Genomic DNA, 21678 nt, shown 5'->3' on the forward strand with positions numbered 1-21678 from the left:
CATCACCTTCCTCTGGCGCTACATGGCCTCAGTGAAGAGTGGAGAGAACAGCAGATACAGGTGCAGAGCCCTCCAGGAAGAATAATGTAAGTTCCACAGCTGCCTTGCAGCGGAAGGAACAAAAGCAGGCAGAAGACACCACTGAACAGTTCCACTGAAGAGAAGAGAGTGTCTTTCTAGGATTAGAGGAGCTAGCAGTGGAGCCAAATGCAAGAGCTCTTAGCAGGAATGCCACAGTGCATCGAAATACAGAGCTCAAGGGAGCCTAGTACAGCCTCCTCACATACAAAGACAGCCCCTGATGTGCTATCAGTGCATCTCATACTCTAAACTTGAGGCCCTGATAGCTAGACATCGGAGCAGACTGAAGATTGCAGGGAAAACCAAGAGCAGAGCTCAGCAGCGGCAATGAATGTGCTAAAGGCTGGACAAGTGCCTAATCCATTTCATAGTATATCTGTAGTAGGTTACAAATGGAAGTGGCTGAGCTATTCCCTTATGTACTGATTTCATTGATGAGCTCTAAGCGCATTTAAAAGTACAAGCTGTTGCTTGATAAAAGGGCAGGCATACTGGCTGCAATAACAGATGCAGAAACTCTAGGCTTGAGATCAGTGTTTCCAGGAGAAAGCCCCACCACTTCATTAGTAGTACAGGCTCATAAAGTTTAGAATGAAAAGCTGCACTGCGTGTACCCTGAATTCTGATTTGTAAAGCATGTAATATATGGGTAAATATAAGCTGCATTTACAACACAGTGGTACACTTGCTACTGGCCCTGAAGGAAATAATCCCAGCATCAAGCCATGGGAGCCACAGCAATAGCAACAAATCACTGTGGCTGTTAACACAGTAGAGGACACAAGTGTGGTTGGTTCAAATGCCATTGTTGGAGCTCAGTAAAAACATTCTGCACCAGCTGTCGTTGGTACCTAGACAGGTCTTTGGCGCACAGGCCTGAGAGGCATTAAATGATTGCCTCCTTCTGCGTGAGAGACGAGCAAAACATGTGACGCAACAGATTGCACTTAGGTGTTGTCCACAGGGTATCATTTACAGTTTTCACTATCAGCAAACCTCAAACACACAAAGGTTCTAGACCCAAGCCTGTTGGCCATACTGACTGTGAAAATGCAATTGCTACTTGAAAAAAAAGGCAATAGAAATAGTACTTTAGAAATAGTATTTTAGATATAAGAGACTTATATTTATTTTTTTAAATGAGTGCCGTTCCATATGCAATGCATACCAGATGTGAAGTGAGTGGTGAACGAAAATGACTTGTTTGTACCCATAGATCTGAAGGATGCATATTTCCACTTTTTCAATTTCTGCGGAACACAAATGATTCCTCTACTTGCCCATAAGCATAGAGACGCAAAACATCTTCATGACTGAATTGAATAACAAGTCAAGCCACCAAGAGAATTTTTTCCTTTGGTCTTGCTTTAGTCATTATATTTATATATATATATATATATATATATATATATATATATATATATATATATATATATATATATATTAAAATCATTGCTTCCAATGACTTTTTAATTTGTTTTCTAATTAAAATGTATTCAAATCCCCTATCTGGGTCATAAATAATCATGAACAGGCTGAACAAACCAGAAATAAGTCTAAAAACAACCCATTGTTCGGTTATAATGAATCTTTGGGTTACTAAAAGAAACTCAGCATGTTGGGTTCAACACATAACCCAGCAATTTGTGGTCAGATTAACCAAATGTGTGTTCTGTTATATATTGACCTAGCTCTGAGTTACTGAAATGACTGGTTGCATTTATGACAAAATGACAATAATATGAGATCACTTCAGGACCTTGCAGAAAGAACTATTTTTAATACTGGCTTTCAATACTGCTTGTCAATTAAGATTTTTTTTGTCATGCAGATTTGCCAACCCTGGTCACAGTTCATACATCAGGAACACATGCATCCTTTCCTAACAAAGAAATTCAGCACGTTAAACAGGACATTTTCCAAAGCTGCAGTCAACAGCAATACAGTTAACACAGTTTAATTGCACTTTTTTAGACGAAGTAATTGCTTTATTCTGTACACAGCCATCTTTTACATCTATCCATCTTCAGTAAGCACTTTTACAGTGTTACAGGGTTATAGTGAATCTGGAGCCTATCCCAGGAACACCAGGTAATATAGCATATCCAGTCCACCTACCAGCAGTATGTGGAAGAGAGGAGGAACTCACAGAAAACCCACACGCACACAGGGAGAACATACAAAACATAGTATCCCAAGCTCAGGATCACAGCAGGGAACACTACCCGCTGCACCATCTATCCCTCTTTTAATTTTAGTTTGTACTCAACTGTTTGTACACTGTATTAATGCCCTTTACAGCAGTTACATAGTCTGACGTGAGAGTCTTTATTTAATAAGAACTTCATTTCATTAACTTATCTTTGGCACTGAACTTGCAATTCCTCTTTAGTCCTGAGCTTTTTGACATGTGGTTTTCCATTTAGCTTTTAAACTGCAATTTCTGCTTCCTACACAGCGGGATCATGCCAAATAAAAACATACATAGCTCAGAATGTTTTAAGATCCCCCTTGTGTTCCAGCATTTCAAAATGAAATGCCCTTTCTTGTCCTCTTCTCTTCGGTACTACAGTTTTTTTTTATTACTATTAGTGGAGGCTTTAGAGATTTTTTATTCGGGCCTTCTATTATCTCTAATAAATGCCTGTAGCTTTTAACCCATATGTGATAAACAGCCTGTGTGCTAATAAATTTACAGTCTCTTCATATGTAATCGTTTAAATTAAATCAATAAAATCAATAAAAAATGGAAGATAAGTATGTAGCTTATTAAAATACGAAGTACTTGTATATTGTATATTACAAGTACTATTGGTCGCAATTTCTTTCTGATGAATATTTTTGCACTTCATATTAAAGTGCATCCATAAATATATGCACAGATTTTTAAAAATTCTTTTTTTATTCGCTCCTGTCCAGCTGAACAGTTGTCTTTTCATCTGACTGCAACCAGCTACTCTCGCCGACAGTCAAGACAAGGTGCATCAGAACTCAAACCCAGAGAGTGTTTCCGACCCCCCCAAAATTGCATGTGATATAATTCACACAATTGTTCTTTGTTAATGATTTGCAATTTATCCTACTGCACACACAAATAAGTGCTCATTATTTAGGTACAGTACATCAGAACCTCAGTGTATAAATCATAGTGTATTAAGAGATAATGAAAAAAGTTCCCACACTCCATAAACTAAAACTAACCTTTCATTGTACAGTCCATGTTTTTGTATGGGGTTGTACGCAAACTTGCCCTTACAAAGGCCATCTAATACAATTTTTCCGTCATGTCAGTGATACAGTAGAGCTGGTTCACTTAACTCCTTTTACACACACACACACATCACATCATTTCCATCGATGTTCCTTCAGCCACTGAGACATGACTGTGACATGGCCCTCCTTCACCACTTAATCCACAGTGACACACTCTCTAATGAGTCAGTGAAATAGGGCTGTTAGAGGAAGAGCAGGTAATATCACACACTAGCCTCTGCATAGCAGGCTGAGTGAAACCTGCTTTAATTACACACCAGCCCAGCCCTGAAAAATTATTATTCATTCTGACAATAAACAGTACAAATTGTCTGTAGTACAGTTTTTAAAGGTGTGTTAGTCAATATTAGTCCAAATTTCCCAGGATTGGGTCTCTAATGATTAATGGTTAAAAGGTGGATTCAAAGACATTTGAATTTTTTTTTTTAACTCCGTGAATCCACTCCCATTCCCACCACATACACAAAGCTCCACCCCCAGAACCTGGCTTGTAGAGTTCAATTATGTCATGTCATGACATTACTTTCAAGTGCATTCAGCCATTAAGCTGCTTGAATGCCAAGGTTTAACACTATAAACATGCAAAATTCAGCTCATACTGACTCATGAGGGTGGTGAAGGGGATGGTTTTTCTATGTAAAAGAAACTTATCTACTTTATTCATTATGGATCATTCAAACAATTCAAAGCTATACAAACTGCAATTACATACCTGTCTAGGAACAGCTGCCACATAATACATTTGTGCTCAGGCCATTGATTAAACAATTATTTTTTATTCTGTTCTACATATTTTCCAGGTTATTTGTAAGTAAGAAGTAAAAGAAATCAACTGTTGCACCTTTAATCTAATTAAGAATTAAAGGGAAGAAATGTTCAAAATATGAATTTTCACTAGAGTAGCAGTGGCCAGATCCAGAGCCAAGATCAGTCAGAAGGGTAGTTTGTGTGCGTGTGTATGTGTGTGTGTGTGTGTGTGTGTGTGTGTGTGTGTGTTTGTGTGTGTGCACAACGATATGAATATTTGACAGTTTTGACCTTGTGAGGACATATGGTCGGAAAACAGATTCTTGTAAACAAAACAACAGCTTTTAATTTATTTAAAAATAATAATTTAAAAAGTGTGTGTGTGTGTGTGTATGTTAAAATAATTTAAGTTTTGAATCTGGGTTAATCTTGGATGCTTGAAAATATTGCTTATACAAGTTAAAATGAAAATATTTCCTCAGGATGAGGATGCCCTGGGTGATAATCCTGGAAATACCCCTTTAAATGAGGCTGGGCAGGACATCTGTGTTTTCCAGTGAGTTAAGGATGACAGCGGGGCACATGAGGGTTTTTCATGGTAGTTGAGCAGCACTTGACTTTCCTTTATCAGAAGATTTAATAATACCATTGAATAGTGAATAATTCATAATTCTACTGACCTCATAAACATTGAACTGACTCTGGCCCCGTGACAGCTCCCGGTAGCTAGTGGTAAATTCTCCAATGAAGTCATGGCTGAAAGCCAAGAAACAAAAGAGTATAACAGTTTTATATATAAATGGGTATTTTTATTTCATTCATTCATTCATTCTCAGTTTCAGACATTCAAATAAAAATATTCAGGAGCCTGGTGAGAAGTGAACATGAACATAGTAATTGTGTGTGTGTGTGTGTGTGAGAGAGAGAGAGAGAGAGAGAGAGAGAGAGACCTACCTGCCATCCCTGTCCCAATCATATATTTCCACCTTAATTGACCTGCAAGATATACAACATGGTTTTCAGGAAACATAATTACAGAGCATGAAAAAATCATGTATTTGTGTCATTAGCTGCTTTCCAGTCACTTATAAAACTAAAAAAAAAAAAACATAGCGAGGGTGTATCAGGCTGCATACAAAACCAAATAACCATACTAAATAGTAATAGACAATGTCATAGATACTAATCTCACAAACATGGCAGTGTGCAAATCTAATCTTGCCCTAAAACCAGCCAATCATATCCCATTAGATAGAATGTTCAGAATTGCACAGCAATGAGCAGGAATCAGTGCCTGGCATGAAACATGGTTTAATTACATTTCATCATTTATTATTATTATTATACTTTGAATAATTAAAATCTCATTTTTTCATGGAGCACAAATTTTGCCAATTATACAGAGGCACTCTTGATTTGTAACCTTGTTACCACAAATAGATAATAATCAAACACATGCCGTTAAGCATCAAACAAACCAAGCACACCGTGATTTGCAAGAACGTGATCACATTTACTTTCTAATGCTCACAAAATGCAGAACAACACAGAAAACAGTGCAGAGAGAAATGATGCTGCGTTCTGTCTGTCATGGCATGTTGAATTTTTTTCGAAGAAGTAGCTCAAAATAACCTCAGCATGTGTGAGGAGAGTCAGCAATATTTGAGAATTAACAGAGCATTTCTGAAGTGAGATGTTAGCAGCCTGAACTGGGAAAATCGTGTGGTGGGTTGTCTATATTTTCCAGAGAAACTTGACACCTGAGATTAACAGGAACATCATAGGTTTTATTGGATGCAAGATTATATCAAAGTCTCCATGACTAGCTGTGCTAAAATATGCCTCAAACCACCAGTATAATGGATTCCTCCATGAACAGAGCATTTAACATAACTCAGAGGCTTAAGGAAGTACACAGTGCCTCAGTAAGAAACCCTATAAGCATCAAAATACTATGCTGTATACTGCAGACATTAATTTAATTAGACTAAATTAACTGTCAATCAGTAATTAGACAGACTGACAGGGTTAACTACTCTGTCAATGTCTTGCTGGGAGACACTTCAGCATCAGTGCACAGAATAAACCAATAAAATCAATTGTATGAGAGCTCTTAAGAGTACCAGTCCTGACCTAAGCATGAAATCTGACAATTAACAAAAATTAGAAACCTGAAATTTGGTGAAATGGTGGGTCAAGGTGAATCCAAAGTCTATTCCAGGATCTCTGGATGTGAAACAGGAATACACCCTGGATGGGATGCTAATCCATCACAGGACACAGGACACACACATTCATACCTAGGGACAATTCAGCATAGCCAATCTGCATAACAGCATGTTTTAGCAAGGTGGGACAAAACTGGAGAAAAGTGGACACGGGGAGAACATGCACAGAAACATGTCATACAGACAGTAAACTGAGCTCAGGTTCGAACTGGGGAACCTGGAGTTGTGAGACAGACACCCATCCACTTAATAATATTATCTACATCCAACCATAATTTTACTTTAATATAAACATCAATAAATAAACCAAAAAAACTAACCAACCCTAAAAAATGTTCAAATTTTGTTGCCTGCCAGGTGTGTTGGAAAGGTGCAAGGGTTTCCTGCTATAACTTTTGTCTGGTGAATAAAAAAAATTCCTCTCTATGACATGCAGATTATCTGTTCATTTGTAGAAGTGGGTTTTATAAAAAAAATTTCTGCAGCTAAGTCAGCCCAAGATCTGAAAACGTCAAGAGTCAACTCAGGAAAAAAGCTATAATGGAAGAAGAATTAAGATAAGATAGAAGTTGGTTCTGCCACCAGCGACAAAGAACCGAGACCAAATCCAAAATCCAACCAACCAGCCACTGATCAACTGACAACACAAGATTCAGAGAGTTCAGTCCTCTGTAGCATCACACTCCTTCAGCCTCAGTGAGTCAAAGGGCTGAATCTAAAACAAGATAGTATCTATGAAAGTAATATAAAGTCATTCATGGTGAAGGGGAGCTTTTGAAATCTTCTGAAAATTAATAGTACATTGTATGCCCTAAGACAAATTTAACTTAGATTGCATTGATTAGTTATAAAACCTTCTGAAAATATAGACTAAATAGTTATGGCTGTCTCTCTGCTAAATGACTCTACTTTCATGTTTCATCTAAGAGGTTTTTCATTTGAAGTTTGAGCAGTAAGTGTAAGTGTTTGGAAACTCCTAAAGCCCTCTGAAAGCGGTTGATAGTGGTTAGAAAAAAATATTAAATATAAAATATGTAAATTAATACAGCATTCTACTAGACTTTGTTTGATACTGCTTTATAGCACTGTGTTATGCTGCTGTTTACAATTGGTGACAGTTGCTGCTGCACTTTTCTGCATTTTAACACATTTCTAGCCGTTTTATGGCAGTGGCTGTTTGATTTATAGCTGTAATATATTCTTGTTTGTGTGAGTGTGTGTGTGTGTGTGTGACAGCACTATCTTGACTTTGAGTTAATGCCTATGTTCTACTATTTCATTCATGTGGGTTTTTGTGATAATGGGAATTTTACAGGGATCAGATGTAATCTGGGGTTATAAACATACACATTTGCAGGTCCAGCGTGTACTAAATCTTGACACAATTACAAATGGAACCCTGGAGAGCTTGTGAGTAACTCCTACACCAACAATTCCATCTGCTACTGTAGGACAGACAGTATAGAAAGGTAGACATTCAAATGTAGACATTCAAATTTTCATTATCTAGATACACTAAATTCAGCCAATATATAATCATGGCACAAATCTTCATTCTGATATTGATCACCCTGACTATTTATGTCATCACAGCATCCTTGTGTTCTGTCCAGAATTGCAGATACAATCATTTCTACATGAAATTAGTTTACATGACAGATATGTGATAGAGTATGTGGGTTGATATCTGAATGTACATCACATGGGTTATCGATGATGTCTATACATTTTTCTCTTTCTGAGAATGCTTCACAGGTTGATACTTTACTTGGAAGTAACAAAAGCCAGATGACTACACTTCAACATAAATCTAGATGCCGTAATAATACTATAAGCTGTAGTTTGTTTTTGGCCCATATCCAACATTAGTGTAGCAACATGGTTTATTTGTCTCTGTTGGACTAACAACCGTGTTATTGTTAGCAGTCATCTTTCATCCTCATCAACCTCCACACATGTTCAGGGGTTTCTGCTTCAGATCATTTAGGTAGAGCTACCAGAGCGGCACAACTGAAAATTATTCACCCTATTGTGCAGGTATCCCAACAATGACACAACCGTCCATGGCCAGGGACCAAGGGAGCAAAATTAGCCAGGAATGATAGCACTGTCAGCATGTATAAACCCACCCCTCCCCCACAGACACACACACTATGGATTAAGGTGTATGAATTAACTGATTATGTCTTTGTAATTTTTGGCGGACAGCCTTTTAGATTTTCTTTTGATTGATTTTCTTTTTCTTTTTCTTTTTTTTTGCTATATTACATAGTACAGTAACTGCTTTTGTGTGGTGCTTGTACTCTTCTACTCTCATAGATTACAAAAGAAGATGCTGTAGTGCTGTAGTAATATTAATGTTGTAATTTATTCATTTATTAGTTCAATATTATTTGTGACATAACTCTTCATTTACTCAATCATTTATTATTGATTCTTGTAGGGGTTTAATCATAATCATTATTGTTATAGATTTTTTCATACATCATTAGTCTTTATAGTGATCAGTAGTCTCGTTTGGTTAAAATGACTGCTGGGCAGTAATGAATCTAAATCAATAATGTATACCGATATGTGCCTGCAATGTCCTGCCTTGACCTCTGACACTCTTTGCTCCATGAGGTGTTTAGAGTTACTGATGTCAAATTATTGACAATAATTATCAGATTAGAGTTACATGTCAAATTTTCAGTGTGATTTTCATCAGGAGCCGATAAAGGAGCTGTGCTCAGATCCACTCTGGTGTGAGGGGTATGAAAACTTTTTGCCGCTGATCGTCTGTCAATTTTTAGAAATAGTTTGTGTACAGTATATAAGAATCCTCACAGCATACCAGAAGTGCAGGAAGTAGGTGCGTGGATTAGCATGTACACAAAGACAGAAATGGAATGGAAAGCCAGGTAGGGATTATGAGGCAGGTGTCTCTGACAGTATCGGACAACACACAGCTGTCAGAGTGAGTGTCAGGTTTACCTAAATCCAAACAAACACATTCCGGCTTTATTTTTTTTCTGAATCCCTTTCCAATGTCTCTCTCAGATATAATGGCAGATGCAGCTGGTGCAGTTAGTCAGAGGTACATCAAGAGCATGACTGTTATTTGTAACAATCAATCAAAAGAGACCAGCTTTTCTCTGCAGGAAGCCGCATAATACCTCCCCTTTACACTTCTGGATATAATAACACTCGCAAATCATTACTGCCTGGGGCACAGGCATATGAGGATCATCATACTACCGAAATTATACATACCAGGCTATTGATGGAAGGAAATAATCCTGCTGTTGAATGGCACTGTGTGTGCATACCTATCATAGTCTCCGTTGCAGAGGGCTCTCACAGGAATGCTGAAAGGTTTCCACACAGGGTTGAGTGTGTTTTTCATCACCTCAGTCTTATGACAGATAGTAAACCTGAATACAGAATAAAAACAAAGATGAGCTAACAGCTCCTGTTAACGGTCTAGTTATACTGGATGTATATCCATTCACATTAATGAACTCAGTCATTGAATAAAAACTGGCTTTTGACCATGCTATGATACTGCAGAGACGAACTGGATTGCAAATTTAGTCTTGGCACATTTTAGGAAGAATCTTCTGTACATTGTAAAGGACTTATTGTTCTTTTGATGTGAATAACGTATTCAAAAACACTCACTTAGCTCTTCAGCACACTGACATGTGTTAGAACTCGGAGTGTACGTGAACTGACTAACTCACGTTCCATCCTCATTACTCCGGTAGAACACCATGAAAGGATCTGAGCGACCAAAGAAGTCTTTCTTGTCCAGCTTATTGGCACAGAATTGCATAGTGACACAGTCCTGGGGGAAGTTGAGAAAGAGAAAGCGAGAGGTTGTAAATCCAATCGGATTATAGTTATAGCATGCTTGCTTTGCTACAGAGAATCAGCTTGTGTAGAGAGAAACAAGATTATCAAATTAAAACCAGACCTTGTGCATGAAAATTTCTTCCTTAGCTTCACATAAAATAATATTCAGGGTTTCCAGCTACAGCATAAGGAAACAAGATAATGATTTTTTTTTTTTTTTAAATCTGTTCCTAACATATGTTTATGTGCAGAAGGCCAAATGGATGAGAAAAACCAAACAGTGTGTCTTAATGTCAATGGAGTGGGTGTGACTGTGAATATCACAGTATATGTCCTGGAGTATGTGTACTGGAGGATCTTTTTAACAGCAATAATGCATTAGCACAGAAGATACGGCAATTCCTACAATTTATAAGCTATTTACAATTTTTATTCTCATCACTGGCACAATGAAAATGCAATGAGTCAATTTAACTGCCAAACCTTTCCATACACTGGAAATGCTATTAAAGCATATGATTAGATTGAGGTCTGGAGCAGAAGAATTGAGAAGGATGAGGAGGAGAGAGATAGAAGGATAGAGGGAAATCAATGAGTGAGAAGAAGCATTTAAAAAAGGCAAGGAGATAAAAAAAAAGGAGCGATAGAGCAGCCTGCCAAGGGTCTGAGATAAATGACAGTTTCACGGGTGTTAAAGAGACCGTTATAATCCAGCACACTTCACTAGGCAAGATAACTAGCATTCTGGCAGATGCTACTCTCTTAGCAGAGTGTAGCTGCCATATAATGCCTTTGAGATTGCCAGAGGTTTGAGACTGCACTTGACAGAGTGTGTGTTTTGTTTGTGTATGTGTATACACTGGGAGTGACAATAAAATAGGGAGAAAGTTTCATTTGTTAAATATGAACTGTAATTTCAATGAACCATGGGTGTTCATTACATGTATATGGGAAAGGTGGGGGTTGTAGTGAAAGAAATTTAATTTTGGTATGCAAACACAATTATATAACTAAAGTGTAATATTTGAACATTGAAATTACACTCGGTGTTAGAAGAGTGGTGCAGTGTTGCCTCAGCTGGGGTCTTCGATTGTACCACACCATAAATCTAGAAACAAAACTATCACTAAAATCATTCAAATACCATTTTCCCCATCATGCATAATGCTGAGCTTTGCTCCACCACACTAACATATACCTGCCCAGTCCTGCCATCTGTACTTCCTCTGACTATAGGAATACAATTAGCAAAGAAAAGGTCATCATCATTAGTTATACTGTAATAGTGAAGACTCAGATGAATACTGGCAAGAATTGCCTGAATATGTGCATTATACCCCAAAGAGTCTACACCTGATGTTAAAGCTTTAAGACTGGGAGGAAGGAGATTTGTTCTGACACTGTGAAATGAATTATGCCTTAAACCGGTGAGACCAAGCATTCTAATGCAAACTGTCTCCATTATCTATGTCAGCTTTCGCTAAACATAGCACGCATTCAGTCTGGGAGGAAAAAGGAATATATTTTGGCACACCGAGAGCAAAAAACTCTGCATAATAAAACCACCTTTTTTGTCTTAACAACCATATGGTCTAAGCAGAAAGCTTACAAAAGTCTGTGTGTTTTAGAGTGCTCTGAATCTGTGTCTTACTGATCCCTGGTGGACTATAATGTTCTCCCAGCTGCAGAGTTTTATTGAATGTCATAACACTGGTGTGGCAGTAAATTTAATGAGACAACAGGGAGAAATTGAACTTATTTTCTAGAACAATCTAAGACTGAAAATCTCTCTGCTTGTTATTTGGTCAGAGACAATCTGGGTTTCTTTCTCTTTTCCAGTGTGATCACAGACAATTTGGATATGCTGGAATGCTATGGACATGACTAAGCCACAGATTAAGCCTAGGCCTTACCTAAATTACAGGGGACCAATGAACATGTCCTTAGTAATCTTATCTTGACCTTTGTCAAGTCTCTGTCTGTTTTTGTTTTGAAGCAGTTCTCCAAATCCTATTCCCCAAATCCTCAGCAAACTAGCACAAAAATTTCCCAGAATTCTCAGCCAGCCCATGCGCTCCAAGCCACGTCACCTGACCAGTCACAAGTGCTCTGCACTCTGAGCACATCTCCCTGTTTATCAGTAAGTCTTCCAAGTTCCCTTTAGTCCATGGGCTCCTGTGGCTGTGCGAGCACAACCACCAATTGTCCTCAATGTCTCTATTCGTGTCTCCTGTTTCCCACCATCACCGTATCTTTAACTATGATATAAAAATGAGATAGAGTCCATATCCAAAGTCCGTGTCTGTTATTAGAATTAGAATCAGTATGTTTTTATTCGCCAAGTTACAGGGTGTACAAGGAATTCTTTTTGGTGCACTGTCACACATACAGGACAGCACATTGGCCACAGATTACAAAATAATATATTACAATACAATACAATGTGATACGATACAATACAGTACAGTCCAATCCAATCCAATGCAATATATCTGTACAGGAAGACAGTACAAAAGTTTAATGTGATATGTGGATACTGCTGATACAGCAGAATGTAGGAGTGTAATATAATTATTACTATAATTAGTGTTACTGTGTAGTTGCTGCAGGTGTTAGTGCAATTACAGTTGAATTGCACTGGTGTATTAAAGTGACTTGTGCTGCATGTCAGAGCAGAGTAATGTAGGGAGGGTGTTTACTTAGAAGAATTGTAACCTGGGGAAGCTTGTAACCTGGGGGAAGGTGTTGACTGGTATGGGATTTCAGGGCTCTTATTCTGGGTTTCCGTTGTCAAGATAAATGCTGAAAAAGAAATTGGCTGGGATGTGTGGAGTCTACCATGATTTTCCCCACTCTCTTCTTCACCCTGGATGAGTGCGGGTCAGTGAGGGTGGGGTGCTGACAGTCAATCATTTTTGCTGCACTTATGATGATGTTCTGTAGCTTGCATTAGGAGTGTGAAGTTGCAGAGCTGAACCAGGCAGAAATGGAGGATGTGACTATTGATTATATTGTAGCTCTGTAGAATAGGACCAGTAGCTTCTGTGACAGCTTAAATTTCTTTAGCTGTCACAGAAAGTGCAGGCATTGCAGGGCCTTCTTGGTGATTGTGTTGGAAATTCTGTACCATTTGATGATGGATGATGGTACACTGTGTGTGACTCTGTTCTGCTGACTGCTGAGTCATTTATTTCTATAGGAAGGTATGGTGTATGCTTCCTTCTGAAACCAATAATCATCTCCAGAGTTTTTGCAAGTTCAACTCTAAGTTGTTAGCTGCACACCATGCCATCAGATGACATACTTCTGTCCAATATGGACTCATAGACTCATCATTGTTTGATATCTGCAAACTTGATGAGCTTGATGAGCTTGATGAGTGTCATCTACAAACTTGATGAGCTTGACCTGAAGAACGAACTCGATGTGAAATGTGAGAAATGTGAATTTCATATCCCTAAAGTTATTAGCACAGAGGGAGTATTGATGGTATTGAAGTTATCTTTTGATAATGAGCCGCTTATCCTTCCATCTAGTGTTGTTCACTGTGACTCTATCAAATAGCAGTATTTACAATTACAATTAAAGTAGATGCATCCATACAGAGGAAATGCATAAGCCATTATACTGAATAATCTCTCTGGTAATTCTAGCTGCTTACTCATCCTTATCACAAATGATAATGATGGGACACTGTGTGTGACTCTGTTCTGCTGACTGCTGAGTCATTTATTTCTATAGGAAGGTATGGTGTATGCTTCCTTCTGAAACCAATAATCATCTCCAGAGTTTTTGCATGTTCAACTCTAAGTTGTTAGCTGCACACCATGCCGTCAGATACTTCTGTCTAATATGGACTCATAGACTCATCATTGTTTGATATGAGTCCCACGAAGGTGGTGTCATCTGCAAACTTGATGAGCTTGATGGAGTCACTCTCAGAAGTACAGTGAGTAGAGCAGGGGAGAAAGCAAGCAACCTTTTGGAGCACCGGTGTTGAGGTAGAGCGAGTCTGAGAACTGGCCTACTGGTTCCTGTTGGACAGGAAATCTATAATCCAGCAGCAGACAGGTGGAGATATGTTAAGCTGCATTACTTATCCAAGAGTAGGTCAGGGATGATGTTATTGAAAGCAGAATATGCCAAGGTTTCCAGCAAGACTAAAGCTTCTGCACTCTCTCCACGCAGATCTTGTGACTGTTCCATAGACCTGCTGTCTGACACAACACACTATGTCTATCCTCTGTTGGCCACCTAAAAGAGGAAGGGGACTGGAAGCATACAGTGAGGAGTATATCACAGGCACTGAAGCTGAAGTATATTTATCCCTTTCTGTGGAAGCCCATGTTAGTCACATCAGGAGTTTCCTAAAGTGACTCCTGGAGAACCAACTCGATGTGAAATGTGAGAAATGTGAATTTCATATCTTTTGATAATGAGCCGCTTATCCTTCCATCTAGTGTTGTTCACTGTGACTCAATCAAATAGCAGTATTTACAATTACAATTACAGTAAATGGATACATAGGAAATGCAAATGCACAAGCCATTATACTGAATGATCTCTCTGGTAATTCTAGCTGCTTACTCATCCTTATCACAAATGATAGATGCAAGTCATAAAACAAAAAATGTACTAGAAGTTCTCTAAAGCTCTGTGGGTCTCCAAGGATGTCTTAAGATTCTAAACTTGTTCAGCCTTTGAAATCAACTTCAGAAAAAGTTGCACTTGAACTGACCAAAGAGGAATGCTGACATATTAAGAATGAGCCTGCAAGGTCTGAAGAAACACTCCGATTAAGTTTGGGCAAAGCTTTATGGCACAAAAGCAGAACTGGAAAATGCTGTGGCAATCATTTTGTTGATCTTTATTGTCATCTTTCAAAACAAAAAAAAAAGTACATAGGCAAGAAATGTTTTAATGTAGCTAATATAGCAATAGCTAGTCTGTGTGTGTGTGTGTGTATGTGTGTTTAAATGACTATTCTGGGGTTTTTTTCTGAGCCTTTAAGTGGGGGAAGAAAATGGCTTCAGTTAATCTTCATTACAAAATAAGAAAGCTGAGTACTACAGTAAAGATGTAAACTGGCTAGTGTGAACTTCACTTTTAAAAAAGCTTAATGAGCATCACAACAAATTATGCAGAGTTGTAGTCTATTACAGTATTTGCATAAATGGCACACTTACCCTGCAGTTTCCCAGTTCCTCTGCTGTTAAAATGATGGTGCCACATTTTTTCCCCGGAATACCCCTAAAAACAAGCCAAATTAACTACATATCAGTCAACAGCACATTCTTAAGCAGAAGAAAGTGAAGAAATGAGTAAAGACAGTAACACACAGTAACACAGTGAACATTTTTGTAGCAATACAGTGTAGTAAATATATTGAATATACGGTTAATATATTTATATTTTCTACATTTCCACATTTCCACATTTATTGGAAATCAAGAATAAGGGGAATACTGCAGCAGAATATCAGATCCCAGCTGAAGGTACATTATTATTAAGTTAGCATTTATGATAAATGTCTCCCTGTTGGGGATTTGATTTTCTCCTTACAAACACATTGGCAAAAGTAATGGATGGGATGGCAAGTATAAGCCTTAAAGCACAGAAATAACTCCATACATTTTACACACACACACACACACACACACACACAGACACACACACACACACAGACCCCATCATGTAGTTTTATAAGGAAATTGGCCAGTAGGTTGTTCCAAGAATCTTGGAGAAATTGCCACAGCTCTTCTGCAGTCTTTGCCGTTTTCACTTGTCTCTGTCTTTGCAGATCCAAGCCTCAATTATGTTTTTACGTTTTACGTTTTTTTTTTTTTTTTGCAGTTCAATATCCTTTTTTTCTTTTATTGCATACAAAAAATTCTCTATAAGTGTTTTTGTTTGGAATGTTCAGAAGTCTGAAATTAGATTTTTCCCCCTGGACACTCTAATGCAGTGCTGCAGAAGACATAAAATATGCATAAAATGTAAATCTAAATTCAAGTTCCTGAAGGTCCAAAAATGCATCCATGGCAAGGTCTGAGTCCTCTTGACCCTCTTGAAGAGGTAAGGGTTTATAAGAGTATGGTTTATAACCAACCGTGAATAAAGGATTACCAGTTTTCCTCAAGATCCAAGGGGCCTGAATATTGCACCCAAAGAAAGTTTTAATCATATGCTATAAAAAAAGGAGCTGTTATAATAATGAGTTATCATGAGAGTTATCACAGCACCAAACCCCAAGGTTGCTGAATGTTCATTGTCAAAGAATATATGAACGAGCACGTACACGCATACAGCTAAATATTTTGTTTCACATAAGCATGCCTTAGTATAAGCTAATCAATTTGAATTCTGGAATTATCACCTAAAGTTATTAACATTTAGTGTAGCTGAACATAAACCATGTAAATGTCTCAGTAGTTGAAAAATGAGCTTCTGTGATACTGCATTCATTCAAAGTAAATGCAATGTTTCATTCTGGTGGGACACCAATGTCTTAGATGATGAAACCATTCGAAATGCCCCAGCTAATTTCCTGTTACAACCCCCACCAGTGAATCGGGTTGTTTATTATTGATGTGGCTTTTACTGCTCTCTGCTCCCAATGCTTCCCAGCACAGCCAAACAGAATCAATCACATTCACACCTCCCCATGTCCCATTTCCAATTGATTTGCATGTGATCAAACATTAGAACTCCCACTGGCGTTGCAAGTGTTGTGTAAAATGAAAAATAAATCAATCTTAAAGAAAGTGTTTTTTATGTTTATAAAGTGAGGCGCACAGGCAAATTGAACTAGTTAATGTTTATAGTTTCAAATTGCAAATTGAGGACCAGAATTTCCTGTCTGTCTGATAGCTCATGTGCCGTCTAAGTGGACAGACATGAGTTGGTCAAGGTCAGTGAAGTTGCCATTCATGAGAAAATGCAAACAGTGAGTCAGGAACAACTAAAAAAATAGCAAATAAATAAATAAATAAACAGAAATAACAGCAATGCGGCACACAATCCACTGTGTGGTATGAAGTAATAGAGTTGGTGTGAGGGGGTAATTGTTTAAAATGTCAATATATGTAGCATTATTGCTTGAAAACAAATGTCAGTTTAAGTGAACTACAGATCTATCATGACAGAGCTAAAATCAGCATAGAAATGACAGCTGAAACAAAACTCTAAAATAGTGCAGAATCTGTGCAGCTCTTTCTTTGAGGAACTACTACACGCCATTATATGTTCAACTGAACAAAAGTAACGCTGATCAAGGTTTTAACAATGCCTGCTAACCAAGCTAGAGTCATAATGCATAGAGTAGAATATTTTTACATACTGATCACACATGAAAGTGAGGAGAGAGGAAAGTCCAGTAATAGGATTCAGTATTATGCTTGTTATTCACCACTACTATTTATAGAGCTTTTTTTTCTTTTGTGCCAGGCATGCTTTAGCATCTAATTTTGTATGGGCAGCCCTGATTGGAGATGAGGACATGATTTATGAAGGCACTTCTGAGCCTAATAAGTTGCACTCAGTTTGTGAGGCAAATTTTGCATTCTACATCAGGAGCCATTTAAATTCTGGCAGAGCTTTGGGCAGATCCTGGGATTGCAATTTGGTTTCTGCTCAGGCATGTCCTACAGTAGGACACAATACATTAACTCCTAGGCAATGAAACAACATTCCAATAAAATGCAGGGTCAAGCAGAGCTTTGTGGCTGCGTATTGACATATCCCACAACATGCAGATAATGTCCTCCACTGTGACTTTGGGGAAAAAACATAATATAACTTTATTGGAAACAGCATTGTTATATGAAACTTTAGGAAGGGAGACACCTTGGGAGGTTTGCGCACTCACTCATTAGGATGATGGTATTTAAACAAGGGTGCAAATCGTCAAGTGGTAGGTGGAGGAAAACTGGTATTTGAACATACAGTTCAGGATGTGATGCAAAAAGCTCAACTCAAACACCACCATTGAGGTCATCAGTATGCCAATGTCCATCATATCCCACTACTAACAATTGGGGAATGGGAAAAAGAGATAACCATGTTTATAGCCAGGAACAACAGCAGTGGCAGAATCATATAGTGGAACATGGAAACTCGTGTGTTTTCAGGCAGGCAATGGGTCTACCAGAATGATCTGAAATAAACATCAATTTTTCAGCTAGATAAGCTGTGCAGTCACAGACCACTGGTCCATCAGAAACATTAACATTCAGTTCAGACCAGAATTAAATGAAAGAGGACATCTGACTCATCATGTGAAACTAAGACAATTAAAGGTTTTAGTGAAATTTGCTGGATAACAGCTATTATAAACATGACACATGGCTAATCACAGTGACAGCATTAAGAAAACCTAATCAGCAGACTTAGGATTAGAACCGTAATCATGTTTATGTTCAACACAGACACTGACGATCGTTATGTATAGTAGTTATGTATTTCAGTTGACCTGATGTTTCATATTCAGTTGTGATTTCAGTCCTCTCAGAATTTGCATGTTATTTTGATAGTTCTCTTTAGGCTCTCAATGAACCATTTACAGACTGTCATGAAACAGCCTTTCACCTAATTCTCAACAACATGTCAAATGATCTTATCTATCTATCTATCTATCTATCTATCTATCTATGTATCTATCTATCTATCAACAACATAAAATGTATCACATGAACTGAATGTGAAGGGCTGATAATCTATAGATGATCTACTCTATATATATCAAGAGCTATAAACTGGAACATCCAAATAAAGTGAAAGCAAAAAGGACAAGTTGATAGTCTATAGAATGTTTATAGATTTTCTACTAAACATCTACAACCAAAAAATTGTTAGGCTAGCTGATGACAGTCACCTGACAGGTTGTTGGTTTGTTGACTGGTGTAGTAGATTTATAAATTGTGGCAGTAAGATGATGCTGGACTGGTCAGAGTAAAATGATCAGGAATGTGGGTCCAAAGACCACATGGAATAAATAATCTAAAATACATTTAACTAAAATATTACTCAGGGTATGTTTGGTATCAATGAAATCCTTATGTGGAAGCGGGGGCGTGTTCGAGCTCCGGTTTGTGAATGGAGGGCGGAGCTGGAGAAGGTGAGTGGTAAGGATTGCACACCTGCAGGGAATTGGACTAATGAGTGTTCATGTTTGCAGTGAGCTGTGGTGAGGATAAAAAGGAGAGACGAGCGCCTCAGGAGAGAGAGAGAGACAAGCAGCACAGAGCCGTGTGTGTGCGTGCATATGTGTGTATTTATTAAATAAAACTGCTGAAAAGAGAAAGTTAAAGATAAAGAATAAAGTGCCATTTGAGTTGTTCCAAGCCCGCCTCCAGCTTCCTCGTTCCCTACCCGAGCCTAGGAAGTGTTGCACCATATTTCATATAAGCAATGTGATGACATCATAAGTATCATACAATTTTAGAAAATAACATTTACATTATGCAGTTTTATATTTTGCAAGAATTGACTTTTGTATTGGATCAGTTGAAATGCACACAAACACACACACACACGCACACACACATATACATACTGGGACCACCTGGTGTACACAGGAGATCTTTTGCCATTGCTCCAAAGACTCATTTTCAGGAACTGATTAACATACAACACCAGCTGGGGTCCATCCTACCATAAAATACATCGTGTCTCTCCCATTTGGTACTCTGGTCATAATATATTTCGAAGAGGCTCTGGGTATAAAAAGGTATTCATCATACAATGGCAGAGATGCAATACCAGCTGCATCCTATGCCAGCGACTCTGGCCACTGACTTTGTAAATTCTCTCTATTTTACTTTCTGTATATTGTGCATTTGTGTTTTGCATAATAAACCCTTTTATTACTTTATCCCTACTTTATCCCTATCTCACTAAATAGTGAGTAGTTCTTCTGCAAGAAAGTATGGTGCATTAAGAGTTCATGATTTATATGATTACTATAGAGGTAGTTTTCTAACTGAAGTTTTAGTACATTAGACACGGTTGAAAATGACCTCTGACAAGTTACTATAAAAGACTAATACTTGCAAGTTTCAATAAAAACCTCTGTCAAGTAAATAGGAAAGGCCTAGGCTTGTACGTCGATAGAATCCTCTGAGCTAACAGAATAACTGTTTAATAAATATATTATATATAAAAGCCTCTGACATAGGAATGGTCACTTTACAATGAAAGCTTAGTATGAAGTTGTTTTAGATTAAATGTAATATGAACACTGATATATTACAGTAGTAGCACTAAAAGATTATTCTCTGGAATCAGTTACATTAAATTAACCTGTAATGTTGTAGTCAGATCTTTAATTAAATGGATTGGAGTCAGATATATAAGTCATAAAGTTAAAACACAGATTTAAGCTTTACTTATTTCCATCATTGGTCATAGGAGAGCAGCAAACTAAGATATTATCATTTTATATTTTAGTCTTACACTGGAAGGTGCCTTCAGTCGATTTTTCAACTAAAATGTTAGCAAAGTTTAAATTGCCTGTGTGAAAAGATTATCACTTACATCTAATAATTACTAAGGAATGTTACTTAGGCTTAGGATGAACTACATGAGAAGTCAACTGCATCCAACCTCAAAAGAAACACCAACGCATGTGCTATGACTCCTTGTATAATATATTCAAAAAAAGCACTGACACCACTGTGGTTGTCATTAACCCCATGAACTTAATGAGTGCTCATCTAATGTATCCTGAAATACTTTGCTGTTAAATGAGCCTTACACATATTAAAATTCAGCATCATCTTTTATTGTGGAAAAATGCACTTATTAGATTTCTATTTAAGTTTTAAGCAGAGCTAAATTGAGCTCACTGGTACCAGATCTCAACCAAGGGACTAGAATTAATGAATTAATTAATTAATTAATGTGTGAAATGTAAAAGTCAGTTGTAAGGCTACTTTTCAATAATGCTTCCTTTAACTGTGAAGTCCTCCATGGCAATGAAAGCAGATTCTCTGGTCCCTTTGCTGCCACTGCTGCCTGGGTATAATGGCGCTAACCATGTGCAGTGAGTGATAGCATTCATATCTGTAATTCTGTTATATATCCACTTGGCCATGAGTTTCTCTGGTGACTCTAACGCTCACAAGGGTTAGTTAAAACCAACTGCACTACCATATCAAAGATCTGATCTAATAGCCTGAATGAAACTGCACCACAAAACCCACTTAAATTTACAATGAGGCTTGACCCAATATAGAGGTTACCCTCAAACTGCCTGCAAGTTAAGCAGATCAGCTAATGCTGAGGTGGCAATAAGAGTAACACACTTATATCAGCATTTGAACTCAGTACTGCAGGGTTGTTGTTGTTTTTGTTTTTTAAATTAATTTAGGAATATAATCTGGTTTTTAAGAAAGTAGACACATTAGATATTCATGGAATGAAAGTAAATATACTTAAAATGTCAACTTGTGGAGGGCATCTCTAAAAATTCCCAAAGCACTAAATCAGAATCAGTTTATGGATTTGCATAATATGG

At 37.7% G+C, this 21678-nt stretch overlaps 1 protein-coding gene across 2 annotated transcripts in view; it reads right to left on the bottom strand.

Moving 5' to 3' along the window:
• The window catches only part of cpne5a (copine Va), an 83212-nt gene that overhangs the window by 21258 nt on the left and 40276 nt on the right, over positions 1–21678 (bottom strand). For both annotated transcript variants that reach the window (XM_026925985.3, XM_026925184.3), the window contains 5 exons: positions 15350–15413; positions 10052–10155; positions 9638–9742; positions 5056–5097; positions 4782–4857 (listed from right to left, as the gene is read on the bottom strand). In XM_026925985.3, coding sequence (XP_026781786.1) covers positions 4782–4857; positions 5056–5097; positions 9638–9742; positions 10052–10155; positions 15350–15413 — 391 coding nt within the window. The remainder of the gene's footprint in view (positions 1–4781; positions 4858–5055; positions 5098–9637; positions 9743–10051; positions 10156–15349; positions 15414–21678) is intronic.

The sequence above is a fragment of the Pangasianodon hypophthalmus genome, chromosome 8, assembly GCF_027358585.1.
Source record: "Pangasianodon hypophthalmus isolate fPanHyp1 chromosome 8, fPanHyp1.pri, whole genome shotgun sequence".
Taxonomy (NCBI): Eukaryota; Metazoa; Chordata; class Actinopteri; order Siluriformes; family Pangasiidae; genus Pangasianodon; species Pangasianodon hypophthalmus.